This window comes from Leucoraja erinacea, chromosome 1 (genome assembly GCF_028641065.1).
Source record: "Leucoraja erinacea ecotype New England chromosome 1, Leri_hhj_1, whole genome shotgun sequence".
Classification (NCBI taxonomy): domain Eukaryota; kingdom Metazoa; phylum Chordata; class Chondrichthyes; order Rajiformes; family Rajidae; genus Leucoraja; species Leucoraja erinaceus.
Window position 1 is genome coordinate 121638943 of NC_073377.1, and position 21518 is coordinate 121660460.

Genomic DNA, 21518 nt, shown 5'->3' on the forward strand with positions numbered 1-21518 from the left:
ATCCTATATCCTATTCCACACCATCCACACATTTATTCAATTCCTCTTCACTTTTTCAAACCCTTGTCATCTTGAATGTTGGCTGTAAAATCTGGAATATTGGAAGCAAATCACATCCCCAAACACCAAGGAATTCCTCCTGTCCCAAATTCAAAATCTCACTGATTAAGTTTCGAATCATCCTGAAACCCAAACCCAGACGTATGGGGCATAGACAGAGGACACCAGACACAGGAGATTACCAGCCTTCTTTACCATCATTTGCCCCCATACCCCCACATTAAGTCTCACTTCCATAGGAGCTGCTGTGGCAAAGGTGGAGAGAATTTTAAGCTGCAAACATGGAGGAATTGTCTCGTGTAGAAGATTTCCACAACCCCTGTACAGTATATTCCTGTTCTAATCAAAAGCTGCAGCAAGTAAGAATTTAATTGTTCGTTTCTCCAATGCATCTGGCAATTAAACACTCTTGCTTTGCAAATCAAACCAAAAAAGGACATACTGTAAAGTGCTGGAGTAACTCAGTGGGTCAGGCAGCATCTCTGAAGAACATGAATAGGTGATGTTTCAGGTCGGATCTGAAGAACTGAAACATTCCCTTTCCTTGTTCTCCAGAAATGCTGCCTGACCCACTGAGTTACTCCAGCACTTTGTGCCTTTTTTTTTGTAAACCAGCATTTGCAGTTTCTTGTGCCATTGCACCTCGCAGCAAAACTCAACTCCAAGATCCATAATGACTCACTCCTCTGCTGAAGCAGACCTTGGAGCCTGAAAACAAGAGATGAGAAAGAGCAAGAACATGCATTGATCTTTAATAGAATGCATCCTCTCTACTTGACAGAATGCATCCTCTCTAACAACGGCACTAAAGCCTTTATTCGCAGCTCACGTTTGAACTTATTCACTCATAATTGCAAAAGTAGCAAGTGCCTCATGAGCTTTATTTCCTCAAGGCAGACCTCACAGGTTCCACCACCCACAGGAAATCCCTTGCAAGTTTTGCCCCCAGCTATTTCTGAAACTTGTCAGTGGCTTAGGAATTGAAAATAGCAGATGTTTTTATTTAGGCAAGAATGAAAGGTTTACAACACTTGGTTTTTAATTATATATTACATAATGGGAGACAGGTCTCCCAGATAAATGATTTAATTGCACTTAAACCCCATAATCTCCTTGATCCAAGCAATAACATTGCAAAACAGTAATTAGCATATAATTCCAAATGATTACTTATACCAGAATGAGACTCAGATGATTCAAAACACACTTTTAAATAAACCAAACTAATGAGACAGCATTCTGTTCACAGCCTAGTCTGGGAGACACAAGCGCTGAGCAGTGGTGGCGAAAGGGGCGGTGAAATTAGTTGCATTGTAGAACTGTTCCATTTTGATGCTTCTGGCTGGGTTTTTCTGTTTAGTCTTTGACAGAGGTACTCTCTGGTGGAAACCCTTCTGATTGCCTCCACTTCGCATTACGCTGCTTGAACCATAGCTAAGAGATACAAAAATAGTGACATGGTTGTCAATTAATAACAATGATCCAATTAACAAATGGTGTGGAATTTTAAACATGACATTTGAACACACGACAGCACAACATTTACAATGATTGCAAAACTAATCCAGTCTGCACGATCAAAATTCCTTGTATGCCAAATGGATTTATGAGCACATTAATATCAGGCTCAATTTCATGGAGAAGAATATTTATTATTCAAAATTAGAGAAATATATTCTGATACTGTAGAATTGATTGGGTTGTGGCTTTGGCCGAGACTAAGGGCTGATGGGGGTTAAACAGGAAGTAAGCAGGATGTGAAGGAGGTTGATTGTTGTGGCAAAACATAAACAAACAGGTTCCTTTGTCTTACCTGTTGACAGGGAGGAGATGAAACTAGTGCAGAAAGACCTGAGGGTGAGACTGAGACAGAGCAAGGATGACTACAGGATGAAGCCGGAGTGGAAACTTCAGCAGAACAACATGAGGGGTGTGTGGAGCGGGATGAAAAGCATTACGGGCTACAAGAAGACCACTGGCCTGGGGAGGGAAAGCAAACAGGACTGGGCCAATGAGCTAAACCTGTTTTTTAATAGATTTGATGGTGGGGCCTCTGCCCACCCTCCCCCCTGCTCCCCGACAGTCTCTCCCCCTCAATCCCCCTGGTCCACTTCCTCTGTTCTTTCTTTGTCGTGTTGAACATGAAGACTGAGCGGGTGATGAAGGAGCTGAGCAGAATCCGTCCAGGCAAAGCAACGGGTCCCGATGGTGTCTGCCCCAGGGTACTCAAGGTGTGTGCCAGCCAGTTGTGTGGAGTACTCCAGCATATCTTCAACCTGTGCCTGAGCCTGGAGAGGGTTTCTGTGATGTTGAAGACATCCTGCCTAGTTCCTGGACCAAAGAGGACGTGCCCCAGCTCCTCTAATGACTACAGGCGCTGACTTGACACATCATAAAGTCCCTGGAGAGGCTGGTGCTCACTCACCTGCGACCCCTGGTTAAACCCTACCTGGACCCCCTGCTGTTCACATACCAAACAAAGATGGGGTTGAGGACGCCATCATCCACCTGCTCCATCATTCGTATGCTCACCTGGATAAGCCGGGAAGCATTGTGAGAGTCATGTGTTTTGACTTCTCCAGTGCTTTGAACACCATCCGGCCGGCACTCCTAGGGAGCAAACTAACAAAGATGTGGGTGGATGCTCCATTGGTGTCCTGGATCACCAACTACCTGACTGGACGACCACAATATGTCAGGCTACAGAACTGTGTCTCGGACATGGTGGTGAGCGACACAGGGGCCCCACAGGGGACGGTCCTCTCTCCCTTCCTGTTTACCATCGACACCTCGGACTTCAGATACAACTCGGACTCCTGCCACCTGCAATTGTGGGCTGCATCAATGAGGGGAGGGAAAGCTGAATACAGAGGTGTAGTCAACGGTTTTGTTGAGTTGAGTGGGCTGAATCACCTGCAACTCAACGCGGACAAGACTAAGGAGTTAATGGATCTGGACCTTAGGAGGAGAGGAACACCCCTGTCCCCTGTCTTCATCAATGGTGTGGATGTGCAGTTTACCAGGGAGTATACATTTCTGAGAGTGTTCCTGGACAGCAAAGTGGAGTGGTCCAGGAACGCTGAGGCCCTGTACAAGAAGGGACAGTGCCGGCTGTAACTTTTGGAAGACTCCATTCCTTCAACGTATGCAGTAAGATGCTGCAGATGTTCTACCAATCGGTGGTAGAAACATAGAAAATAGGTGCAGGAGGAGGCCATTCGGCCCTTTGAGCCAGCACCGCCATTCATTGTGATCATGGCTGATTGTCCCCTATCGATAACCCATGCCTGCCTTCTCCCCATATCCCTTGACTCCACTAGCCCCTAGAGCTCTATATAACTCTCTCTTAAATCCATCCAGTGACTTGGCCCCCACTGCCCTCTGTGGCAGGGAATTCCATAAATTCACAACTCTCTGGGTGAAAACGTTTTTTCTCTCCTCAGTCTTAAAATGACACCCCCTTTATTCTAAGACTGTGGCTCCTGGCTCTGGACTTGCCCAACATTGGGAACATTTTTCCTGCATCTAGCTTGTCCAGTCCTTTTACAATTTTATATGTTTCTATACGATTGCCTCTCATCCTTCTAAACTCCAGTGAATACAAGCCTAGCCTTTTCAATCTTTCCTCATATGACAGTACCGCCATCCCAGGGATCAATCTCGTGAACCTACGCTGCACTGCCTCAATCACAAGGATGTCCTTCCTCAAATTAGGAGACCAAAACTGTGCACAATACTCCAGATGTGGTCTCACCAGAGCCGTATACAACTGTAGAAGAACCTCTTTACTCCTATACTGAAATCCTCTTGTTATGAAGTCAGTGCTATCTTCTTTGCAGCCGTGTGCTGGGGCAGCAGGGCGAAGGCCACGGATGTAAATAGGATCAACAAACTCATCAGGAAGGCTGGCTCCATCCTGGGGGCAGAGTTGGATTTGTGGGAGGTGGTCTTGGAAGGGAGGATGCTCCTCAAACTGTGGAGTATCCTGGACAATCCAGCTCACCCCCTCCATGGCACACTGTCAACCTGCGGAGTACCTTCAGCAACAGACTGGATCCACTAAGATGCAGGACAGAACGCCACAGGAGATCCTTCTTCCCTGTGGCTATCAAACTGTACAATTCCTCCCCCATCTGTAATCGGGTAGACTGAGACTGACTCCCTCCCCCCCCCCCCCCCCCCCCCCCCCCCCCCCAACCTTCCCCCCCTCCCCAGTCTTTGCACATCCCTAATCCTTTCCACTCATCACTTTAATTTCATGTTTCATGTATTTTTGTGTTTTTATGATCAATTTCCCTCCAGAGATAAAGTTGAATTGGACCATGTCGTATCGTAAAAGTGCACCCTGGGACACCACCAGAGCTAGTTTAAGCAAACTCCACCCAGTTAGACTTTTCTGAACATCAATTACAGCTGCCGTTCATTGCTCCAAGATTTTCAATACAACCAAATCTTCCTTTGCAAATATAGAAATCCATTAGGAGGCCTTTTTTCAACTCAGGTCTCTCAAGATGTGAATTTTGTGCACACACCCATCTTGGGGAATTTCAGGCATACAACTATTCCAACTATTCAATCATTTTCCATCCAGAAATATAGTCACACAGTATTGTCACACAGCATGGAAACAGGCCCTTTGGCCAATTCATCCACCGCAAGGTAAATGCTTCATCTAAGATAGTTCTATTTGCCCACATCTGGCCCATATTCCACTAAACCTTTCCTAGCCATGTCAAGTCAAGTCAAGTCAAGTCAAGTTTATTTGTCACATACACATACGAGATGTGCAGTGAAATGAAAGTGGCAATGCTCGCGGACTTTTGTGCACAAAAGACAAACAACCAAACAAACTATAAACACAATCATAACACACATATACCTTTACATAATAAATAATGGAAGGAAAAAAGTTCAGTAGAGTTAGTCCCTGGTGAGATAGGCGTTTACAGTCCGAATGGCCTCTGGGAAGAAACTCCTTCTCAACCTCTCTGTTCTCACCGCATGGCAACGGAGGCGTTTGCCTGACCGTAGCAGCTGGAACAGTCCGTTGCAGGGGTGGAAGGGGTCTCTCATGATATTGTTGGCTCTGGAGTTGCACCTCCTGATGTATAGTTCCTGCAGGGGGGCGAGTGAAGTTCCCATAGTGCGTTCGGCCAAACGCAGTACTATCTGCAGAGCCTTCTTGTCCTTGGCAGAGCAATTCCCAAACCAGATGGTAATGTTCCCGGACAAGATGCTTTCCACCGCCGCTGCGTAGAAGCACTAGAGGATCCTTGGAGACACTCTGAATTTCCTCAATTGCCTGACGCTGCCTTGCCTGACGCACGAGTGCTGAGGCGTGTGATGCCCATGTCATATCCTCGGAGATGTGGACTCCCAGATATTTAAAACAGTTCACCCTATCCACAGGATCCCCATTTATCCTCAATGGAGTTTACGTCCTCGGATGATGTGCCCTCCTAAAGTCCATGATCAGCTCCTTCGTTTTTTTGATGTTCAAGAGGAGGTTGTTATCCTGGCACCAGAGTGCTAGATCAGCCACCTCCTCCCGGTAGGCCTTCTCATCGTTGTCTGAGATCAGGCTCACCACCACAGTGTCATCAGCAAACTTAATTATTGAGTTGGAGCTGAACCTAGCCACACAGTCATGTGTGTACAGGGAGTACAATAGGGGGCTGAGGACGTAACCCTGGGGCGATCCTGTGTTCAGGGTGAGGGACTTCGATGTATTCCCTCCCATCTTGACTACCTGGGGCCTGGCGGTGAGAAAGTCCAGGACACAGGCACACAGGGAGGTGTTGAGTCCCAATTCCATTAGCTTCCTGGCCAGTCTGGTGGGGACTATTGTGTTGAAGGCTGAACTGTAGTCTATGAACAGCATCCTCACGTAGCCCCCCTTCTGGCTGTCCAGATGGGAGAGAGCGGTGTGCAAGACATGGGAGACTGCATCGTCCGTGGATCTGTTCGGATGGTATGCGAACTGCAACGGGTCCATGTTCCGAGTGAGGAAGGCGCAGATGTGTTTCTTCACCAGCCTCTCAAAGCATTTCATGACTACCGAGGTAAGGGCCAGGAAAATGGCAGCATGGTCAGATTTTCCTAGGGGAGGGTATGAGACGTGAATTGGCCAAGATTGACTGGCAATTAATTCTAAAAGGGTTGACGGTGGATATGCAATGGAAGACATTTAAAGGCTGCATGGATGAACTACAAAAATTGTTCATACCAGTTTGGCAAAAGAATAAATCAGGGAAGGTAGTACATCCGTGGATAACAAGGGAAATCAGGGATAGTATCAAAGCGAAGGATGATGCATACAAATTAACCAGAAAAAGCAGCATACCGGAGGACTGGGAGAAATTCAAAGACCAGCAGAGGAGGACAAAGGGCTTAATTAGGAAAGGGAAAATAGATTATGAAAGAAAACTGGCAGGGAACATAAAAACGGACTGCAAAAGTTTTTATAGATATGTGAAAAGAAAGAGATTAGTTAAAACAAATGTAGGTCCCTTGCAGTCAGAAACAGGTGAGTTGATCATGGGGAACAAGGATATGGCGGACCAATTGAATAACTACTTTGGTTCTGTCTTCACTAAGGAAGACATAAATAATTTGCCGGAACTAGCAGGGGACCGCGGGTCAAAGGAGTTGGAGGAATTGAGTGAAATCCAGGTTAGCTGGGAAGTGGTGTTGGGTAAATTGAATGGATTAAAGGCCGATAAGTCCCCAGGGCCAGATAGGCTGCATCCCAGAGTACTTAAGGAAGTAGCTCCAGAAATAGTTGATGCATTAGTAATAATCTTTCAAAACTCTTTAGATTCTGGAGTAGTTCCTGAAGAGGTAAATCTTGAAGGGAGGGAGAGTATCTTATAGAAGTTAGTCTTTCGTAGGATGTAACTAGTAGAGCGTTATTATAGGGGATAGCAGCACAGTGGAGTGGTGAAATCATTGGACAAAGTCATCTGGACTTACGAAGGCTTTTCGACAAGGGGTCCCATTTTTCGAGGATTAGTATACGTGGATTAAAGCACAAGGCATTGGGGGGTCAGTATTGATGTGGATAGAGAACTGGCTGGCAAACAGGAAGCAAAGAGTAGGAGTAAACGGGTCCTTTTCACAATGGCAGGCAGTGACTAGTGGGGTGCCGCAAGGCTCAGTGCTGGGACCCCAGCTATTTACAATATATATTAATGATCTGGTTGAGGGAATTGAAGGCAATATCTCCAAGTTTGCGGATGACACTAAGCTGGGGGACAGTGTTAGCTGTGAGGAGGATGCTAGGAGACTGCAAGGTGACTTGGATAGGCTGGGTGAGTGGGCAAATGTTTGGCAGATGCAGTATAATGTGGATAAATGTGAGGTTATCCATTTTGGTGGCAAAAACGGGAAAGCAGACTATTATCTAAATGGTGGCCGATTGGGAAAGGGGGAGATGCAGCGAGACCTAGGTGTCATGGTACACCAGTCATTGAAGGTAGGCATGCAGGTGCAGCAGGCAGTAAAGAAAGCGAATGGTATGTTAGCTTTCATTGCAAAAGGATTTGAGTATAGGAGCAGGGAGGTACTACTGCAGTTGTACAGGGTCTTGGTGAGACCACACCTGGAGTATTGTGTACAGTTTTGGTCTCCAAATCTGAGGAAGGACATTATTGCCATAGAAGGAGTGCAGAGACGGTTCACCAGACTGATTCCTGGGATGGCAGGACTGTCTTATGAAGAAAGACTGGATAGACTTGGTTTATACTCTCTAGAATTTAGGAGATTGAGAGGGGATCTTATAGAAACTTACAAAATTCTTAAGGGGTTGGACAGGCTAGATGGAGGAAGATTGTTCCCGATGTTAGGGAAGTCCAGGACAAGGGGTCACAGCTTAAGGATAAGGGGGAAATCCTTTAAAACCGAGATGAGAAGAACTTTTTTCACACAGAGAGTGGTGAATCTCTGGAACTCTCTGCCACAGAGGGTAGTTGAGGCCAGTTCATTGGCTATATTTAAGAGGGAGTTAGATGTGGCCCTTGTGGCTAAGGGGATCAGGGGGTATGGAGAGAAGGCAGGTACGGGATACTGAGTTGGATGATCAGCCATGATCATATTGAATGGCGGTGAGGCTCGAAGGGCCGAATGGCCTACTCCTGCACCTAATTTCTATGTTTCTATGTTTCTATGAAACGGCCTTGTAGACTTTCCTGAACGGCGTGTAGCAGTGGTCCAAAGTTATCTCCCCCCTGGTGGCACATGTGATGTGTTGGTAGAAGTTCGGCATGACCTTCTTGAGATTTGATTTATTAAAATCTCCAGCCACCACCTGTATAAATGTCTTTCAAATGCAGTTGTAGTACCTGCGTCAAATGCCTCATCTGGCAGCTCATTCCATATATCCACTATTCCAAAAAAGAAACCCTAATATTGACAAATGGAAAATTCCAGGGCAAGTACACACTTGATCTGCATCCTGTGACATACTCTCCCCACTGATGGAAAAATCCATGTTCTGCAGACACCAACAGATAATTGTGGACACAGCCCAGCCCATCACACAAACCAACCTCCCGTCCAATGACTCCATCTACACTTCACATTGTCTCTGGAGTCCATCAGCATAATCTAGGAAGAATCTCACCCCAGTCACTCCGTCTTCTCCCATCAGATGAGAGGTACAGAAATGTGAAAAGGCACACCTCCAGATACAGGGACAGTTTTGTGCCACATGTTATCAGGCAACTGAACGATCCTACCAACAACTAGCGGTCCTGAGCTACTATCTAGCTCATTGAACACCCTCGGACTATCTATAATCATACTTTATCTTGCACTAAACAATATACCCTTTATCTTGTATCTGTACACTGTGGACGGCTCAATTGTAATCATGTTTAGTCTTTCCACTGACTGGTTAGCACGCAACAAAAAAGCTTAACACTATGCCTTGATACATGTGACAATTAACTAAACTAAACTTATTGGCAAAGGAGCTACCTATCAATGAGGAAAGGGAGTACAAAAATCAAATGCCCCGGCCTTTGTGAAATTGAAAAGGCCACAACCAGAGAATAAGGATCAGAAATATAACACAAAATAGTCTGAGATAGATACAAAATGCTGGGAGTAACTCAGCGGCTCAGGCAGAATCTTTGGAGAAAAGGGTCTTCTCCAGGAAATGCTGCCTGACCCGCTGAGTTACCCCAACACTTTGTGTCTAACTTTGATGTAAACCAGCATCTGCAGTTCCTTACTACTACAAAATAGATTTGTAGACCCAAAGCAAGAAATCTTGGAAAACTTGAAGCATCTTTAGAGGGTAACATCTTAGGGAAAACAACAGCTGACATTAACCCACAAAAGGAGATTTGAGGAGGCCGAAGGAACTGCAGATGCTGGAATCTTGAACAAAACACAAAGTGCTGCAGCGGGCCAGGCAGCATCGATGGAGGGAATGAACAGGCGACGTTCATTCACCGGGGAAAGGGGGCTTAAAGGTTTAAAGCGGTACGTTAAAATGGACAGGATAAAGGTAGAAGGATTTCCAGAGCTTAGGGTCTTGACTGATAGGAGCACGATTATCAAACGGAAGAGCAAATGTGGGCGAGGAACGGGGTCGGAATTAGAGGGCAAAGGGTATTTTGGAAAATTAAAGGAATAGAGATGACAGAAATAGGATTAGAGATCGAGGTGACCGCTTTGTGTTCAGAATGCCATTTAACAGGGCGGGGAATAGGGAGAATTTCCCGTGTAACCGAGCTGGATAAGTCGGCTGACCATAAATCGATGATTGATCGGTTGAACGATACAGCATGAAACAGGTCCCTCGGCACACCGAGTCCATGCCAACCATCGATCATCTATGTTACACCACTTTACCATTCACTCCCTGTACATTAGGGGCAATTTGCAGAGGCCAATTAATCAACCTACAACCCCGCACGTCTTTGGGATGTGGGAGGGAAAAGGAGCACCCGTTAGAAACCCAATTGGTGCCCAAAGGGAGAACATGCGAACTCCACACAGACAGCACCCAGAGTCGGGATCGAACCAGGCTGCTGGCGCTGTGAGGCAGCAACTCTACCAGCTGCACCAACAGGCTCTACCTCCTGCGCCTTCAGAGATAGACACAAAATGCTGGGGTAACTCAGCGGGACATGCAGCATCTCTGGAGAGTAGGAATGTGATGTTTCGGGTCGAGACCCTTCTTCAGACTCTAGAGACCATCATTCCGCGCTACCCGGGCATGAGATCTAAAGGCGAGCCCCAGATGTAGTCACAGCCGTATGAAGAAGGGTCTCGACACGAAACGTCGCCCATCTCCTTTTCTCTAGAGATGCTGCCTGACCCACTGAGTTTCTCCAGCATTGTGTGTCCATCTTCGGTGTAAACTGGCATCTGCAGCTCCTTCCCACACAGTATGAATTTCACCTACCGCTGTCGCCTCCTCCGTCAGCCCGCACTCGGCCGAGATCAACATCAGTGACGAGGCGTCAGGCTGCCTCCTTCGGGCAAAATTATCTTCCAGCAGTTGTATCTGATCTGCTTTCAAAGTTGCCAGAGGGTCGCAGTTGCCGGCTGTTCCACGATGCATCGCTCCGGGTTCCAGCGCGGTCGCCTACTGGAGAAACAGAGAGAAACACAGAGAGAGAAACACACACACACACACACACACACACAGGCAGAGAGGGGATGGGCTGTGATGAGGCTTATTTTTTTTAATGATCCTGAAACATAATGCCACCCCTTCAAATAAAAACGCCGCCCGCTTCTGACTACACATGACTAACGATTCTCACGCACTGGTGAAACTGCCGTGAGTTGGTCCAAAAACGACACCTTTTTTGCTCCTGAATTGCCACGGGCACGCTGTAATTACAGTTACAATCACCAAAGTTCCGCCGTTTAATTCAGCAATTACTCAAAGCGCAGTCTGGTGACCTGCAAACGCGCACCCTGTGAGAGCATGCGTCACCTCCACTGCTGTTTATACACGACATGGAAACAAGAGTAAACCACCAGCCTTGCCCAGATCTTACATCGGGGTAACCCGCCCTCGCTGGAGGTTGCTAGGATCTATGCAAAACCGAAGCCAAGAATTGGAGCCTTCGAGTTTCCCGCAGTTATTCCCAGATCACTTTGGTTACCGAGCGCTCTAAATGTTTCCCTGTAGAACTTCCATCTAACAACAGCGAGAGAAACGGATACCGAGGGAAAACAGTAGTGGGGGGGTGAACTTTGGAGGTAATGCTTATGACATATTGAATCTGGCCCAAAACAAACGGCACAGAACAAGTGTCAGTTCACTTGAACATTATTCTGTTCTTGGAATCAAACAATGACACTGTAATCTGATAAAGATTCTCATTTCAATAGAGCCTTTCACCAGTTCAGGATGTTCCCAACCACTTTCCAACCAATCAAGTACGTCTGAAGCATAGACACAGTTGCCAGTGTTGATGTTTCATTCTCATTGTTCAGCAACAGAACGAAAATGCTTTTAAATTCTATTGACTTGCCTCATTTAAATGTCCCCTGTCACCCTCCATTTGGCTCACGCCACTCATTGCCAGCAGTCCCTGAAATTTTGGGTAAATATAGAAAATGCGAGAAACACTCAGGCAGTATTTGCCGGAAAATATATTTTGTATATCTTCCATTAATTTCTCCTAAAGTACTGTATATCTCACATTCCCCTCTACCCTGACTCTCAGTCTGAAGAATGGTCTCGACCTGAAACTTTACCTATTCCTTTTCTCCACAGAAGCTGCCTGACCCTCGGAGTTACTCCAGCTCTGTCTTGGGTTTAAGCCAGCATCTGCAGTTCCTGCCTACACGTTAAAACAATTTCTCTTTCCACAGACCTGCTCAGGTTGATTGGTATTTATGTCAATGATTTTGATGAGAATGTTCATGGCATGATTAGCAAGTTTGCAGATGAAACAAAAGTGGGTGATATTGCAGATAGTGCATCTGTAGAAGTATGTTGGAGTATTCGGTGATATGATACATTTCTAAGAAAGCAGAGGCATTGGCGTGCCTTTGTGATGATTACGTCTATATGCTGGGCCCAGGACAGGTCATCAGACATGTTAATGTCCAGCAACTTGAAGCTGCTAGCTTTTGCCACTGTTATCCCAGCACTGGACACTGGCATATAGTATCTGGATTTCACATTGTGAGTGAGAAGGTTATTGTTGTGACATCACTCAACCAGATATAAACCAGCATCTGCAGTTCCTTCTTATTAAATATTTGTAACGGTGAATTATACCTGCTATTTTCTCCAACAGCTTTTCAAATTGCAGGCTCATGCTGTGTTGAATTTTGATTAGATTTACGTTAAATCTGTGGCAGGGCTTGCATGTTGTTACTTTGTACAAGGGGACATCAGGTGGCACAAGTCGTACAGCACATCACTTCAGATTTCAGATTCAGATTCAATTTTAATTGTCATTGTCAGTGTACAGTACAGAGACAACGAAATGCATTAAATGCATCACTTCCAGATAAGCTCAATGATTTTTACGCATGCTTTGAAAGAGAGAACAATGACACACCTCCATGAGACTTTGGAGATGCAGCGCAGAAACAGGCCCTTCAGCCCACCGAGTCCTTGCCGACTAGCGTTCACCCCATACACTAACACTATCCTACACACTTTACATTTTTTACTGAAGCCAATTAACCTACAAATCTTTCCATGTTGTATGACTCTATATCCATAAATAGCAGAAGGAGCAGTGCCATTTGACAAACTAAGCACACACCCGTCCTGTCCAGCACCACCCGCCCACTATGGACGATAGTTCAGTTCCCCATCTGAGCTCATCAGTCTCTTCATTACTCACTACACTGGAATGGTGTCACCTCATCTGTGATCACGGGGAACTATCTAAGACCGATCTTCGCACAAAGATGCTGGAATCTGAAGTACATTCTTTAGCAAAACAAGATCGTATGCTTTTCCTGAATGCAATGACAAAAATCAATGAATATTATGAAAATCAAGGTACTTACCACTGCTAGCTCATCTGAAAAATGTGCTGCTTCAAATTCCACCTGGTTGGTTCGTTTCTGACCAAGCTTTATAGTGAACATCGGCTGCAAACAAGGAAATGCAAACACAGAACATTTACATAGATTGCTTTGTGGTAAAACAGGCTGTGCAGGGTGGGTGTGGACCATATCGCAATTATAAACAATCTTTGAACTCTTCTCAATGTGAGAGATGTCCATGCAGCTCTCAGCAGCTGGGGCAGGGTGATAATCAATGGCTGATCTGCTGCCCAAGTTGTGGGGTTTATCACATCGCTGATACCAGGGAACGTGATCAATCTAGGCACAAGGAAACACAGGTGCTGGTTTACCCAAACAATGCTGGTTTACCAAAACAACAACTCAGTGGGCCAGGCAGCATCTCTGGAGATAGACCCAAAGTGCTGGAGTAACTCAGTGGATCAGGCAGCTTCTGAAGAAAAACGATAGGTGACGTTTTGGTTCAGGATCCTCCTTTAGACCTTTTTGTCCAGAGAGGCTGCCTGGTCTGTTGAGTTACTCCAGCACATTGTGTCACTTTGGTATAAGCCAACATCTGTAGTTCTTTGTTTCATAACCTTTGGAGAACATGGATAGGTGATATTTCTGGTCGTGACTTCTTCAGAATTATTGTATGGGGGAGGAGAAAGTTGGAAGAGCGGTGGGAGTGGGACAAAGCCTGGCAAGTGATAGGTGGATACAGTTGTACTTGTTGAACAAGGAACTGTGACTTGAAGCTTGTATTGAAGCTCAAGGGGGAAAGCTTTCTGATTTTTCATTGTAGGAGTACATTGTGGTTCAATTCAGACATTTGGTGGAGAACATTTTGTCTTGCAGATGTTGGGTATTATCCCTTTCCTCATGTATGCTTCAGTGGAAGTGTTGATAATGGCCTGGAGCTCAGTCTTTGAATGAGTGTAAACACAGGCAATATTGATGCACAGGGACGTAGTCATTCCAGCTAATTTATACAAAACAAATTCACCAAAACACAGACAGCATCAGCTGTTCCATCAAGGGGAGAAAATTTGCAGTTAAAGTCCAATTCCACATACTTGAGTGCAGAAAGATCTAACTTGCCAGTGTCAGAGTCTACAGAATGGGTATTGGAACAGCCAAGTAAGATTTTAAAGTGAAGCTTCCGCTACTGTCTCAGGAGCATGTTGAAGATTCTATGATGATACAGGAGCTCCCCGACTTATGTAAGGGTTACGTCCCGTGGTCGTAAGTCAGAAAGGGAGTGCTACTATGCACATGTAAACTTAGTACACGTCACAGAGACCACATGGGGGCATCCATGTGAACAACCGACTGGCTTGCTGAAATGGCCGCATGTGCAGTAACGCGCTGCTCCCAAAAGGCGCAACTTAGAAATAAAGTGGTGGGCTTAAAGAGCTGCTTATATGTGCATATAAGTCATCTATTACATAAGTTGGGAAGTGCCTGTATTAAGAATGGAAAGAACATTATGTTCTCCAATGTCGACTGTTCACTTCCTTCCACATTTGCTGCCTGGCCTGTTGAGTTCTTCCGGCAGCTCTCCTATTTTTGCACTGGATTCCAGTATCTTCGGTCTCGGCCGAGAACAAACGGGGACCATTGGGGACTAAATGGAATACTTTGTCGGCACCCTGTCTATGGCGACACTTTGCATACTTGTGCATGTAAACAATGAATTTCACTGTGACATGTTCATTCATTCATTCATTCATTCATTCATTCATTCATTCATTCATCATTTCATTCATTCATTCATACATTCATTCATTCATTCATTCATTCATTCATTCATTCATCCATTCATCATTCATTCATTCATTCATTCATTCAATCAATCATTCATTCATTCACAGAATGTGTAAGACAAAAGGATTGAGGAGTTGTAAATTGTGAAGCTAGAGGAAGGAATTTATGTGGAAGGAGAGGGAGAAATAAGTTTGAGTCCAGGTGGGGCATAGGGGAGAGTTTGGTGGGGGGGGGGCAGAAAGGAGAAGAACAAGGGTAAGGGTCTGAAGAAGGGTTGCCTATTTCCTTCGCTCCATAGATGCTGTTGCACCCGCTGAGTTTCTCCAGCATTTTTGTGTACCCAGGAGAAGAACAAGTGCAAGTGTATGGCGAAACACTTGTTACAAAATGTTCAGCAGTCTAGTGGCAGGAGTGAAGATTTAAGTGATACTTGCCTCCTGGCTGCTGCTGAACAATTTGTGAGGCCTTTCAAAGCTTCCTGATAGCTGCCTTTAGGCAGTCTATCACACTAATACATTGTGTATCCTTTCAGAGGTGTGTCTCCTCACATGTGTTGTTCTCACATGAGGGTAATAGACGGGGTGAGATTTTTTCTTAAGATAGAATCAAAAACTCGAGGGCGTAGGTTTAAAGTGAGAGAGGAAAGATCTAATAGGAACCTGAGAGATAACATTTTCACACAGAGGGTGGCTGGTATGTTGAACAAGATTGTTGAGGTAAATAGCTGAGGCATGTGCAACAACACCATTTAAAGGATATTTGGAGGTACATGGATAGGAAAGGTTAACAGGGATATGGGCCAAACATAGCTAAATGGGACTTGCTGAGATGGGGCATCTTGGTCGGTCGGCATGGGTAAGTTGGGATGAAGGCCTCCTGTGTGAATCTCTATTAACAATTTGGTCTTTGCACAACAAGTAATATAAGTTTGGCACACCAAAAGTGGTGTTCCAGTTTTTAGGCAACTTACCTTCATTAATGCATTTCAGGGAAGACAATTTCAGTTGAATGTGAAACCCAAGCCAACAGCAATATGATTGACTGTAAAGTGACCTTGCAAACCATTCACTTCAAGGGCAATATAGGATGGATACTAGTGCCCGTGACACCATTGCTAATGACTGCTATGTAAATTCCAGCTGACCATTCTGTTACCCATTATTTCCATGCAAGAATCTAGAATTTCACATCAGGGATCTGGGTGTATACGTACTGCATATAAGCACTGAAGATGTCAGAACGAGCCAAGTTATGACTGCAAATTTGGCTACAACACGCACAGGGTAGGATTGGTTGCCACACAGCTCCAGTAACCAACTTTGAATCCAATGCTGTCTGTGTGGAGTTTGCATGCTCTCCCTCTGACCCCGTGGGTCCCTCCAGATGTTCCAGTTTTCTCTCACATCCAAAAGGCAAATTGATTAGTAAAGTTCATTGGAGTTTGTAAAGTGCCCACGGTGTAGGTGGATGAAAGGAGAACCAGAGTGGAGTTGATGGGTACACGAGAGATAATAGTTGAAGGTATAGGATTCCGTGGTGAGCCAGCATTGAAACAATCGGCCAAATCACCTTTTTCGTTATTGTAATATGAGAAACCAGGGGAAATCTCCAATTTCTAGGCTAAGTAAAACAGTTGCTCTAATGAATGGATGAACGCATGGAGAATTCTTGGGCCTGATCCAAAGGGGCTTCTAGTTGAGAGGAACTACAGGAATCCTTGATGGTTGACAGCAAGGTTTGTTGTGCAGATTGTGCCAGAAAGCTTTCTTCAGCAAGTAGATGACAGGTGCCAGACCCACCCATTGTGTCTTTGATTTATAATTTAAGGAATAATTATCATTCTTAACGTTGTCTGTAAAAAGCTGTTTGACCACAGCAGAAATATTTTAGCATGTTGTTCCATATTATGGAAAATCAAAAAAACATTTAGGAAATATCTTTGAAGTATTTAACTGACATGTTTTGATCCTCTTGCCTCAGAGAAAAATCTTTGCTGCAGGAGACAGGGGCAATCTATTTTCATTTTTGTTTATACTTGCAAATTCCATAAAGCCCCTGTTTGACTTTGTGCAGCTGCATTTGCTAAAAACATCAATAATCATTTTCTAAATTCTTTAAATGAATTGTGCACCCTCAGTCCCCTCCCCCCATCACTTCTACAGTCTCTAAGAAACAATATTACATCAGATTTTTGTGGCTAATATTTTTATAGTAAGAACTGCAAGTGTTCTCCAGGGACTCTCCCAACTTTCCACCTGCAAATTAATTGGCTTTGGTAAGATGGTAAATAGTTCTTAGTGTGTAGGTTAGTGCTAGTGTACGGGTGATCGCTTGTCGACATGGACTCTGTGGGCTGACGAACCTGTTTCCGCGCTGTATCTCTAAAAGTCTACAACATTTCTAAAAATGTTGGTGGAAGTTTGCTGAAACTAAAAGAGCCCAGGGCACAGGAAGATTAAACCTTTGCTTTAAGGTGGGAGGAGGAAACTTAGAAGGCCGTGGGGCTAAAGGGCCTGTTCCTGTGCTGTACTGTTCAATGTTGTATGTTCTAAATGCATTAAGATAGGGTGTAGGTACATCAAACAAGGCAGTAAGGCAAACACTTAACTTATTTATGAATTGAGGTTTTAAGTCCCTACTCCAGGCTGTGTTCCAGCCAGTGTTATACCACGTGACAATTGTCCAGTAAAGGTCACAGTACAAGCAGACATATTTGTGTTTCTGATAATTTCACTCAGGCCTTCATGAAGAAGGCATGTCAGCACCTCTACTTTCTTACATGTTTAAAGATATTTGGTATATCTCCGAATACTCTAATAAACCTCTACATATGTACTGTTGAAAGTACTCTGACTAGTTGCATCATGGCCTGGTACCGCAATACCAATGTAGGAGGCTGCAGAGAGTTGTGGACTCAGTCCAGTCCATCACGTATATAGCCCTCCCCACCATTGAGGCCATCTACACGAGGCACTGCCTCAAGAATCAGCATCTATCAAGGATGCCCTCCATCCATACCATGCCGTCATCTCACTGCTACCATCGGGCAGGAGGTACAGAAACCTGAATTCCCCCAATCCAGGTTCAAGAACAGCTACTTTTCTACAACTAGAAGGTTATTGAACCTGCAAAAACCCTAATCCCACCTCGCAATGAGATACCACGGCACAACTCTCGCATTGCCTGGGGCACGATTTTTTTTAAAGTTGTGTTTTTATGCTAATATCTTGTTTTCTACAGTCGTCTTTCCTTTGGAAATTATATCCATAGTTGACATATAATTTGTCTTTGTGTGAATGGGATGTGCCTGTGATGCTGTTGAAAGCAAGATTTTCCAATGTAACTGTACCGCACCGTATTTGTACAACTTGACTCGACTTGACTTAGTTATTATCTGTCCAGTCACACTCTGACTCTTTTTATCCAATATTTTATCAATTAGGCAAGGACTACAGCAGGACTTAAATATGTTAGTTTTTGCAGGGGCACACCCTTAATGCCATTGGGCAAGTGTATGCAAGTGCGGATGCATAATCTCATATAGATTGCTGATTATCTCTGTGTCTCTACTCGCCCACCCCTTTACTGTGAACACACCCCTCTAACTAAGTGTTGACAGCTTTTCTTTAGTTCTTCTTTTAATGGCTGCAACACAGTATGCTTTGGAACAACCCCACCCAAGACCACAAGAACTAGCCCCAGCCCCAGTCCATCATGCAAACCGACCTCCGTTCCATCGACTCCATCTACACTTCACACGGCCTCAGCAAGACCACCAGCATAATCAAAGACCAGTCTCACCCTGGTCATTCCCTCTTCTCATCAGGCAAGAGGTATAGAAGAGAGAAAACACACACTTCCAGATCCAGGAACAGGTTCTTCCCAGCTGTAATCAGGCAACTAAACCATCCTCTCACCGCTCGAGCGGTTCTGATCTTACATCTGCTCTATTGGAGACCTTTGAACTCTCTTTAATCAGACGTTACTGGACTACACAATGGTATGAAGGTCTCTACAAAGGTAGATGGGTGGTCAGGACTGCTCCCTAGTTAGCAAGAGGACCTTTAAGTTACACTAATTATTATACCCTTTATCCTTTTTCGTACACTGTGGATAGCTTGATTGAAATCATGTATAGTCTTTCCCTGACTGGATAGTATGCAACAAAAAGCTTTTCACTGTACCTCAGTACACGTAACACAATTAAAATAAACAAAACTAAGTTAACTTTAACTCCTGGAATCCCACGGACAAGAGTCATGAGTCAAGTCAAGTGACATATGTCAATTAATAATCATAATAATAATAATAATAATAATAATAATAATAATAATAATAATAATAATAATAATGATAATAATAATAATATAAAACTTTATTTTCCGTTAGGTACTTTGGTTTCATATCTACTGACAATGGAACAATGAAATTCTTACTTGCAGCAACTCAACAGGCCCTATAAACCCAAAGCACACGAGAATATACAATAATTTAAAAAAAATCATTACATTAATGACCATAATACTAGGTAACCATAATACTACAAAAGTGAAGTCCATAGTGCAACCAAAGAGACAATCAAAGACAATCCAGGAGGAACAGGAATGATGGAGCCTTATTTTAATATGTACTGTACTTATATAGGAAGAATATGGATCCACACAAAATCCTTCATTGCTATCTCTACGGGTTGGGAGCTCATGGTTTTCACAGCAAAATGTGTCAATGTTACTGAATTAGACTCTGAGTCAGATGTCTTGTCCTCCCCATTAAGCTGATGCTATTCATTCCTGTTGAAATATTTGACTATTCACAGCACTGGGCTTACAGCTGGAGAGGCATTAGCTACAGCTGTTGTGTGTTAGTAATCAGGATGGAGATAGAACAGTAGAACCGCAGCATTTCCAGGCTCAGTTCTGCCGTCAAAATATAAGTCCAGAAAGCAATGCTTTTATAAAGCAGAGTTTGCCTGCATTTTGTGGACACAAGGAACTGCAGATGCTGGTTTGCCAAAAAAGGCACAAAATGCTAGAGTAACTCAGCGGGCCACGCAGCATCTCTGGAAACATGGATAAGCAACATTTCGGATAAGGACCCATCTTCAGACTGATTGTAGTAGGGGGGAGAAAGATGGAAGAGAAGTGAATGGGGAAAGCCCAGGAAAGTAAAGTCAGTTTGGGAATGGGAAGAGGAGTTAGAACCAACCAGGAGATCCAGCAGGCTTTGGCGGTCTGAGCGCGTATTCGATGAAATGGTCACCCAATCTATATTTGTTCTCGCCAATGTAAAAGAGGTCACATCAGGAGCACCTTATGCAGTAAATGAGGTATGAAGAGGAGCACATAAACCTCTGTCTCACCTGGAAGGAGTGCTGGGGTTCTTGAGTGGGACTTCCTCCGTTGCCAGAATGAGGCCACATGCAAGCTGAAGAAACAGCACCTCTTATTCTGCTTGTGTACAAAAATGATCCCAGGAATGATTTGGTTAACATATAATGAGCGTTTGAAGGCACTGGGCTTGTACTCGCTGGAGTTTAGAAGGATGAGGGGCCCCCTCATTGAAACTTACCAAATAGTGAAAGGTCTGGATAGAGTGGATGTGGGGAAAATGGTTCCACTAGTGGGAGAGCCGAGGACCAGTGGCCACAGCCTCAGAACAAAATGACATACCTTTACAAAAGAGACAAGGAGAAATTTCTTTAGTCAGAGGGTGGTGAATACGTGTGAATTCATTGCCACAGAAGGCTGTGGAGGCCGTTAATTGATATTGTTAAGATGGAGATTGACAGATTCGTGATTAGCAAAGGGTGTCGGGGGTTATGAGGAAATGGCAGGAGAATGAGGTTGAGAGAGAAAGCTAGATCAGCTATGATTGAATGGTGGAGAAGAATTGATGGGCTGAATTGCCCAATTCTGCTCCTTAAACTTATGAACTTATATTAAACCTGTTCAGCCACATTCTGAATATCCACGTGTTCATTGGCCATTAACATTCCAGAAGTCAACACCCATGTTGACAAGCAGAAAAAAAGAAAAACCTCTTGATATCTAAATGTTGTTTATAATTTCCGTGAAACCTTGACTTTTCCATGTCATAGAATCATAGAGTGATATAGTGGGGAAACAAGCCCTTCGGCACAACCCGCCCACACTGCCAATCTTTCCTCCTCTCAGCTTTGAGTTATGCCCTCTATGGTAAAAACAGAGTTTACTATTAGAGCAAATAATTTATTGTGCTATTGGATGCCGAGGGAGCAAGTCCAAGTAGCTTTCAATGTGGACATAAGCTCACCCACCCAGGAATTTTTGAGCTGTGCATTTCTTAGCAAAAGGATTTGAGTATAGGAGCAGGGAGGTTCTATTGCAGTTGTACAGGGTCTTGGTGAGACCACACCTGGAGTATTGCGTACAGTTTTGGTCTCCAAATCTGAGGAAGGACATTATTGCCATAGATGGAGTGCAGAGAAGGTTCACCAGACTGATTCCTGGGATGTCAGGACTGTCTTATGAAGAAAGACTGGATAGACTTGGTTTATACCCTCTAGAATTTAGGAGATTGAGAGGGGATCTTATAGAAACTTACAAAATTCTTAAGAGGTTGGACAGGCTAGATGCAGGAAGATTGTTCCCGATGTTGGGGAAGTCCAGGAAAAGGGGGAACAGCTTAAGGATAAGGGGGAAATCCTTTAAAACCGC

The 21518-nt window shown here is 44.4% G+C and overlaps 1 protein-coding gene across 10 annotated transcripts in view; it reads right to left on the reverse strand.

Moving 5' to 3' along the window:
* Positions 1–1033: 1033 nt before the first annotated feature.
* Positions 1034–21518, reverse strand: part of LOC129701339 (homeodomain-only protein-like) — a 118727-nt gene continuing 98242 nt past the window's right edge. For 3 of the 10 annotated variants that reach the window (XM_055642492.1, XM_055642486.1, XM_055642481.1), the window contains 3 exons: positions 13060–13143; positions 10475–10657; positions 1034–1494 (listed from right to left, as the gene is read on the reverse strand). In XM_055642492.1, the coding sequence (XP_055498467.1) occupies positions 1417–1494; positions 10475–10657; positions 13060–13143 (345 nt within the window). In that variant the 3' untranslated portion in view covers positions 1034–1416. Of the gene's footprint in view, positions 1495–10474; positions 10661–10842; positions 11037–12313; positions 12452–12599; positions 12621–13059; positions 13159–21518 lie in introns of those variants that run through there. The other 7 variants (XM_055642529.1, XM_055642514.1, XM_055642544.1 and 4 more) reach the window with 7 other exon arrangements.